Source organism: Asparagus officinalis, chromosome 5 (assembly GCF_001876935.1).
Source record: "Asparagus officinalis chromosome 5, Aspof.V1, whole genome shotgun sequence".
NCBI lineage: Eukaryota > Viridiplantae > Streptophyta > Magnoliopsida > Asparagales > Asparagaceae > Asparagus > Asparagus officinalis.
The window spans coordinates 9805647-9814400 of NC_033798.1; the positions used below are offsets into that span (position 1 = coordinate 9805647).

The 8754-nt window shown below is 40.4% G+C and overlaps 1 protein-coding gene across 11 annotated transcripts; it reads left to right on the forward strand.

Annotated features, from left to right (window-relative positions):
* LOC109843388 lies at nucleotides 501-3974 on the forward strand. Of its 11 annotated transcripts, none has more exons than XR_002247659.1 (9): nucleotides 501-597; nucleotides 909-1040; nucleotides 1149-1199; nucleotides 1389-1446; nucleotides 1519-1560; nucleotides 2176-2219; nucleotides 2604-2703; nucleotides 3239-3349; nucleotides 3634-3974. XR_002247659.1 is itself a non-coding variant. In XM_020412318.1 (9 exons), the coding sequence occupies exons 3-9, from the start codon at nucleotides 1244-1246 to the stop codon at nucleotides 3654-3656; spliced, it is 366 nt and encodes a 121-aa protein (XP_020267907.1). In that variant the 5' UTR covers nucleotides 501-597; nucleotides 888-1040; nucleotides 1149-1243; the 3' UTR covers nucleotides 3657-3974. The 11 variants fall into 11 exon arrangements, 5 of the variants coding, with proteins under 5 accessions (XP_020267907.1, XP_020267908.1, XP_020267906.1 ...); XR_002247658.1 differs by having other exon boundaries at nucleotides 927-1040; nucleotides 1149-1296; nucleotides 1530-1560; XM_020412318.1 differs by having other exon boundaries at nucleotides 888-1040; nucleotides 1149-1296; nucleotides 1530-1560; nucleotides 3293-3349.

The window sequence follows — 8754 nt, forward strand, 5'->3', positions numbered from 1 at the left end:
TGCCGCCGCTCGCTGCCGCTTGCCGCCGCTCGCCGTTAGCCGCTCACCGCTCCAGCTTCGTGATGGGATCTAGGCCGCTCGTCGCTTGAGCTTCGTGATGGGATCTAGGGTTTTTCTTTCTCTCTGTGGCTTTTCTTTTATTTTTTTTCTTTCTCTGAGCGGCGCGCTTACGAGGGGAGTGAGGGAACGAAGGGTTGTTACACGGGTCGGGACTTTTTCTATACGGGTCAATAGGTCAACCCGAATTGACCCAGTTAATAAATGGGTAAATTTGGGTTGACCCGTTTATGACCCGACCCATATAATTTGACCCGTACCCATTATAAACGGGTCGGGTCGGGTCGGGTTAATGGGTCGGGTCATAAATTGCCACCCCTAGATGGAAATGGGGTGGGTGGTGGTGGAAATGGGATCGATAGTGATTCTTAAGGGGTTTGCGCTAGTGGTGGTAAGGTATTGGTGGTTTCGATAGGGGTTGCACTAGTAAAAAGTAGTCCAGCCTTACCCCCGAGTGCCCCTCAAAAAACCCTAATTCTTCCTCCACAAATCTGACCTCGCCGCCTCTCCTGCTCCTCTTTTTCGCTGGATTCATGACTTGTAAGTCCTCTACCTCAAAACCCTAACCCTAATTTGGGTATTTTCAGATGTATTCTGCTGGAGGTCACCGCCGCCGTCGAGCCCTGTTGTTCGCCGCCGCCGTCGATCCCACAGTTTACCGCCTAGTGCCCCTCAAAAAACCCTAGTTCTTCCTCCCCAAATCTGACCTCGCCGCCTCTCATGCTCCTCATTTTCGCTGGACGTCTGACTTGTAAGTCCTCTACCTCAAAACCCTAATCCTAATTTGGGTATTTTCAGATGTATTCTGCTTAGGCATTTGATTCCAAAAGCCACCTTGTTTCTAAGCTCAGTTCAATGGTTCTCCTTAGCCTCTAAGTTCATCCTTGTGATTCTGCGGTTTTACATCTGTTTCCTCCTGAAATTAGTAGTACATACAATGCTTGATGAGACTTCGAAGGAGAATTGGAAGATATAGTTAGCAGGTGAAAGACATTATAGTTATATGTTTTGTACTCTTTGCATTAGCGAACAATTGCATTAGCAAAGTACTGCAGTATTTTTTTGTGGATAATTCGTTGGTATTTGAACAGTGGTAGAATTTGGGGCAAACCTGCAAAGATGGTTAATTTGTGGATATATAGGTAAATAACCCTGTTTTACTTTTTTGAACTTTTATTTTTGAAATATGGTTATGTGCAGAAATTCGTTCCAAAAAAACACCCAGGAAGCTAACAAAAAGTACTTTCTTGTCGCATATTGCAGTCATCTTCATTAGATTAATTTCTTTTAGTTTTCTTTAGAACTTATAGCATATATTGAGCTTTGTGTAGGGCACCAGAAGACAATCGCATTGATAAGGAGCTGCTAGCGAGGCTCAACAATGCAAAGGTAATTGATCATTTGCATCTTCATGTGAATTTTGATTTTAATGGCTTATTCTGATGGAGGGTTTCTTGGTAGAATGAAAACAGTTTCGGAGGAAGCCTAAGGACAAGAGAAAATGTAAGTGTGAACATAATTGTGTGTATTTGTACATGTCTGTGATATTGTTTATATTTGCTATGTTTAGGAACAAAATTATTTGACGAATTAATAACCTATGCCCATCCTTTTTTTTTTTGAAGCCATGAAGCTAATATTATAAATTGCAACTCATTATGGCGTCTCTAACCTGTTGTCAAGCAGTAAAACATGTACAAGTTTTGGCGATGATTTGTATGAATTTGTTCCACTTGAAATGTCACATCTGTGTGGTTCTAGGCAGAGTAACATGTGCTTGTTTCTTTAATCATATTTCTATCACTAACTTCCAAGTTCTCCTTCAAATGTAGCGTGTAATCTGTTTGTCGAATTACCCAGCTTAGTTTTTCTCGGCCAGATAAATTTACAAATACTTTCAACCCCTTATAACCAAACTTTTCTGTACACATATATATATTGCATTTTTGTTTGTTTTCAATATGAGGCTATTAGTAATCAAACTTATTGAGAATTACTGTCTTTAATTGCTTGCTGAGTTATGAGGAATTAGTTTTAACCATGCGCAGAGATTCAGGTCCTTGTTTTACCAAGAGAAGTTTATTTGTCAGATGCTTATCCTCTCATTTTATTATGCAGGTATTATCATTCGACAATGTAGAGTTTTTGCTGCTACGGGAGAGGTAACACATTTTGTTATTTTGACTAGGAGTCAATTAGAGTGCACTTAAAGTTAACAGAGAAATAAGTAATTGACTATCCTGCTATCAAAGTCTCCAAAATTTCAACTGCAACTTTGTGTGACGAACACCATATATTTGTAGCCGAATAAACAATGTGCATGCCATTTTTTACTAGTTGATTTTCAGTTGAAATAGCTATCATCCAGGTTCTACTTCTTTGTGGTAACTTGTGGAGTATCAACCATCATCTTGGAGTTTTTACTTTTTTCTCTTTCATGAATCTTAAAATATGAACCTAGTATTAAAAATAATTGATGCTAATATCAGCCGTTATAATGAACCTTGCTGGTTTAATACGATTAACTTGTGATTATACTACCGCAGAAGTACTTTATGAAAGTGGTCATTCGAAACTTGATGTCCAGCACGCGTGATGGTGTTCATAGTTCTAACTTAGCTGCTGGCTTAACACAAGACAACTCTGGTTAGTAATCCTTGATTTGGTGCACAAATTATGTTTTCGTGGTTCGCGGGATCCACAAAGATGATCTAGAAGCTCCCCTGAGTTGCTTATATGCATGTAGTTAGTAAATTTGCATTTTACTCTGTGTTGTCGAGGCGAATTCTAATTTTTCTCTGAAAAATCCTGGAAGCCGCTGTAATCTACCTGTTACTTCATAAATGATTCCTAACATTCCATTACATGAAGTGTTTGCTGCATCTTTTTAACAACCAATTCTTGAAACTTTTGAGATGTGCAAAAGAGCAATTAGATTGATTTAATATGGAGCATGTACTCTAGGTTTTCAAAACAAGCTCTATGTTTTCAAAAACAACAAGTGCTTTAAGTCGCAAGGACTTACTGTGCTTCATGTATGTTATTACCTGTATTTGCTTAGTGTTTTTTTGTTTCTTGTTGTTTTAGTTCCAAAAATTAGCTTTGGCTGTGATTTTGCATCCCGATTTTCTGAGATTTACAAAAAATAAGAACCGAATGTTTTCCCTTTTTTATGTAACAGTTGAAATAAAATAATTAGCTACTTGGTTGGTGTCATGAAAATTCCCTCTAGCAGTTCTTCGGTCGCTGCATCCTCCTCCATCTCAGACATCCAAGCTCGCTGCTGGTGAAGGTAAGGTTATCCAAGCTCGCTGTCTGTACATAAGATTATATGTTGTGCATATATGTATGGATATATATATGTATGTCTATATGTTGTGTATGTATGTATGTGTATTGCATATTTATCATCTTTTTAAGCAATGATACATGGATAATTAGTATGTAAATGTTAAGAGGAGGTATTCTGACCATTTTAATGTTAAAACGTTTTAATGTTAAGGGATAATTAGTGCAAGTCGACGACTAAGTGTAGCCTTAAAACATTTATACTGATTTTGCTACTAATTGTTTCAGGTATTTTCTCTGACCTTCTCTGAAGCTGACAGGCTGATCCTGTATTGCTCTATAGGATCCCTTGTTTACTGTTTCACAAGCACTAGATGTCTGGAGTTCAGAACGAGGATGCTTTTTTGTTAATTTACCGCATCAAAATGTTGGAGTTTGAGGACTTCCCCTATTAGTCTCTTCTCTAGTAAACTAATACAGTCATGTTGTGCTTCAGATTCCTTTCTACACCATTCTCCAATCTTTCCTTGCTGTTTTTACATCTGAACACCTTGTGTCCATGACCTGCTCAGAAATATGGTTGCCCTTTCATAATTTGATTTTATGTTATTGTATAGTTCATTGTGTTCTATGCCTTCTTCTCATTTTGCTCATAATAAGTATCCATAATCAGTGATTCTATGGTGAACTAATAGCCTAATAACACCATTTTGGTGGAGGCACTGGCTTAAGCCTGGGTTCTCTTATTCTTGTGCGTCTCTCTGTGAAGATTCAAGCTAGTCTTTTGGAGAGAAGACAGTCGGGTATGTGAATCTTCTATATTTCCTGTACCGGTGGTCTTTCTTGATTTTCCATCTTGTTATTATTTTTCCTGCTATATACATTTATACGAGCAAATCCGTGTATGCTTTTGAAGACAGTTGGGTATCTATATTTTTTTATTTGATTTGCCTAACTGCCCCAACGGTTGGAACCGCTGGGGCAAATATTTGCCCCAACGGGTCCAACCGTTGGGGCAAATATTTTTCTTTTTTTTTTAAAAAAGGAAAATATTTGCCCCAACGGTTGGAACCGTTGGGGCAAACATGTCAACCGTTGGGGCTGGGTCAGCCCCAACGTAATTTTTCCCAACGGTCGATTTTTTAGCCCCAACGGTTCAAACCGTTGGTGTCATGATTTGCCCCAACGGTTTGAACCGTTGGGGCAGCCCTGCTTTGTACTAGTGTTGGGGGTGTATTGCATTGAATTGTACTGAACTATAATTGTACTGCACTGTAAGAGAAACTCCAATAGAACTACGACAGAGCTAGAACTGAACTGATACTACACTACAACTATACTAGAACTGTACGAAAAAATAAATTAAAACTGAACTGTAACTAAACTACAATTGAACTGCGACTGAACTTCAATTGAACTATAACTGAAACTGAAAATGTGCTGCATTGCACTGCAGTCGGAAGTAAAATTACAACTACACTGTGCTGAACTACACTGTACTGTATAGAACCGAAAACTGCATCACGCAGGTGAAAGAACAGGGCCTTAGTGGTAGGGTTTTAGTTTTTTTATCTTTATTCTGGTTGTAATTTTGGAAAATCATATTTCAGTAATTTTAATATGATAGTCCTTCCGTTAAGAAATTTTTGTCGTTTTTGCTTTATGGGGTCAATTTTGACTTAGAATTTGTAAAAAAAATACTTAGATCCATAATGTGAAAATACTATTATTAGATTCGTATTGAAAAATACTTTCATTCCATTATCTTTTTATGATTTTTACTAATATATGTTAAGAGATATTAATGGTAAAAAACAATAATTTTCAAACAAAAGGAGTATATAATTATCTAAAAATGATATCATTATGTCCGAGGATTTTGTTACCATTAAAAAAAGGAAAAAATGCTTCCAGCCCCCAAAACACAAGAAAACGTGCACCCCTCCCCAAGACTTTTTCAACGGGTGCTTTGCCCCCAAAATGCTCCGTGATTTTCTTCCAGCCCCCAAAACAAATCCCCAGTCGTAACTCCGTTTAAACCCCTCATGAAATGCCCAAAATACCCTTCGCAGCATGTGTTCGTCGCCCTCTCACGTCGGAAACATGGCGTTTCGACTGTAGGCATTAAATGATGATTAGAATGCCTTTTTTTTGGGGGGGTCCCATTTTCCTCTAAAATTATCACCAGATATATTCCCCTTCCAGCCGTAATAAAATCACTGAGTTCCTCCCCATTCTATTACCCTAACTAATCTGTTCCTTCTACTTATAATTCTCCTCAATAAAAACCTCTTCGATTCTTCAACTACTCCCTATAATAACATGGCGGATGGATCTCTTCTATGTGTGGTAACGAAAGCAAAAAGCAACAAAAATGGTGACGGTGTATTCGTCGTTATCAAAGAGAATACAGAAATAATCAGCTTGAAATATCAAGTGTCGGAAAGGCTTAAAATACGAATGCAATCTCTTTCACTGAAGTTCATATGCCAAAGGGAAAAGAAATTCAGTATTTCAATTGACAATGACGATGACTTAAATTTGATGTTCGAGTATTGTCGACGTAATGGATTTACAGACGCGAATTTGTATGCTACCTCCGCTGCGGAATCCTCAACTTCGCAGAACACGCAGACTACGCCGGAAACTGCGTAGGAATTACACTCCAGATTTCCTTTTGAGTTCACTGATAGGTTTTGCCATTAGTTGTTAACCTCATGCATTGGTTGCTTAGGTAATGTGTTGGTTGTCAAGGTTATGTTAAGCACTGGTTGTTAAAGTTATTTGTTGGCTGTTACGTATACTAGTTGGTTGCTAAGTTATGGTGTTTGATGTTAAGTATATGCGTTTGTTGTTAAGGTCACGAGTCTGCCCTTAAGTATAAGGGTTAGTTGTTAAGGATATGTGTAGGTTGTTACGTTTATGAGTTCGTTGTTAAGGTTATCAGTTCGTTGCTAAGGCTATGTATTTTGATTTATACTTCAGGACAATACCGACAGAAAATTCGCGGTGCGCAGATACCCCGTTCACCCAAACCTGTAATGATGAGCGTATTCCTAATGACAACCCCACCGGCGACTCGATCATGCTGCTGGAAGACATGCTTAATCACCAAACAAAGATCCCAACTGAGTGGCACACCTCCATACGTGAAGTTGGTGAGAAATTTGATAGTGCTGCTGAAGTTAGATTAGCACTTTAATATTATTCAATTGCTAAACGGTTCGAGTATGATTTTTACCACAATGAACAAAGGCGCATAAGAGTCTATTGCCGATTCAAGCACACACATGGTTGCCCTTGGATGTTGTTTGCTTCCCCGCTTAGAAATTCATTTATCATGTTCATAAAGAATTTTAAATCTACCCACACCTCCGGTCAACATGGAGCAAATGCTAGCAACTCAAGGGCATCAAGGAAGTTCATTGCTAGCTTAATACAAACTGTTTTGAAGGTTAGGCCAGATCTTCGTACAGTTGATATCAAGAACGACATGCTCTCTAATTTTGGCATCAAGATTAACTGCAGTAAAGCATGATGAGGCAAGGAGACAGCTCAACAGGACCTGTTCGGTGACGATGATGAGGCTTACGATTCACTGAGATGGGACGTTCTTTTTTATTCTGCTGAAATCACTCTTACGTTTTGGTTGCTAACTATACGTATTAGTTGTTAAAGTTATTGGTTTGTCGTTAAGTATACGTGTTGGTTGTTAAGTTTAAAGATCAGTTGTTATGGTTATGAATCCGTTGCTAAATTTACTGCTTTGTTGTTATATTCATACAGGTATAAATCCATGGTGCATGTAACTAATCCAGGGAGTCGTGTTGTTATTGATGCTGATGACGGGAGGTTCAGGCGATTGTTCATTAGTTATAATGCTTGTATTGAATGGTTCATTGCTGGGTGCAGGCCTTTATTATTTTTAGATGGAACATTTATTAAAGATCGCTACAGAGGCATACTACCTAGTGTAGGCATATAAAATTGCTTATAGGTCCCTTAGCGCAGCTCAGCACAAACCAACGAACCAACAAGGCGACGAGGTTGACGAATCGCACGCAAACAACGGAATAAATCCATTCGCATGCAGAATCAAGCTAACAGGTTGAGGAATCAACGAGTTATCCAACTAAGAGCGGACTCGGACGAATCACGATCGAATCAAGATCAGTTTCGAACTTGAACTCAGAATCAGATTTACTGCCATATCAGGAATCAGGTCAACGAATCGAGTCAACCACACAACCGAATCACAGACAGAACCAAAAAACGGATACAACGCAAAACGACGAAACCCAATGCCTAAGGGGGGCTCGGCCAAGGCCGAGCCACCCATGGGTGGCTCGGCCATAGCCGAGCCACCCATGGGTGGCTCGACCAAGACCGAGCCACCTATGGGTGGCTCGGCCCAGTGCCGGCCACCCCTAGGTGGCCGACCCAGATCTGTGCGCGGGCACAGTTCAGAGAGCCTATAAATAGGCCCCCTTGGTTCATTGTTCAAAGGTTGGAATTTTAGACGGCGAAGCTCTGCAGGATTCAAGACTCAGATCTAAAAAAGATTGAAGCTTTGGAACCTTGAAGACTTGCTCATTCAGATCTGGTGCTCGGCGATCGTCCACGTCAGAAAAGGCAAGAGTTCGAGAGGAATCGGATCTCAGATCTACGCAGTCGTACTCCGGATCTAAGCTTGGTCTTAGATCCCGAGATTTGGACGATTATTTCCTTAGTGAACTAATCCTCCCCGGCTATTATTTCCCTTGTGAAATAATACCCGTCGTACTGCGTAGATCCGACCGGATCTAGGATAAAAAGTTGTAATCTTTCTTTTATTTTCTTTGATTTTCATTGTAACCGGATCTTATAAAAAGACCGGATCTTTGTAATCGATAAACTATTACAAGAGTTTGCAATGGAATCAATAATGAAGAAAACAACGATTTTTCCCGCGAACAATCTGGCGACCACAGTGGGAGCCGACGATCTCGCTGCCGAGATCGATGCGTCGCAGCCGCGGATCTCGATCCCGGTCGAGGAGGAGGTCGAGTACGAGTTCGACCAAGCCAAGTTCGAGGAATACTTATCCTCGTCTGGATCTACCTCCCCCCGCAAGTCCAAGAAGTTCTCCTCCAGGAGAAAAGTTCGTTGGTTTGAAGAAGCTCGGAAAGCCAATGAAGCTCTCACCCCAGCTGACGCCAAAGTTGCGTCGGGTGAAATTCCGCCGACCTCCAACCAGGTCAACCCTACTCCCGCTGACGCCTCCACTGTAGAGGGCGTTGTGACTCTCTCAAAGAGAGCCCGCCAGAGGCGACGTCAACGCCTTGTGCGGCAACTCGCTAAGGCGATGGAGTCTACAGACGGATTCCGCTACAACGCGGATCTGAAGAACAGAAGAGGCAAACAGCCTCA

Excerpts from the sequence above, each read along its gene's own strand:
- LOC109843388 (XM_020412318.1), top strand. The coding sequence starts at position 1,244 with ATGGTTATGTGCAGAAATTCGTTCCAAAAAAACACCCAGGAAGCTAAC. Across the intron at positions 2,220-2,603 it reads TTTTTGCTGCTACGGGAGAG|AAGTACTTTATGAAAGTGGT; the intron begins GTAACACATTTT and ends ATACTACCGCAG. Across the intron at positions 2,704-3,292 it reads CTTAACACAAGACAACTCTG|TTCTTCGGTCGCTGCATCCT; the intron begins GTTAGTAATCCT and ends TCCCTCTAGCAG.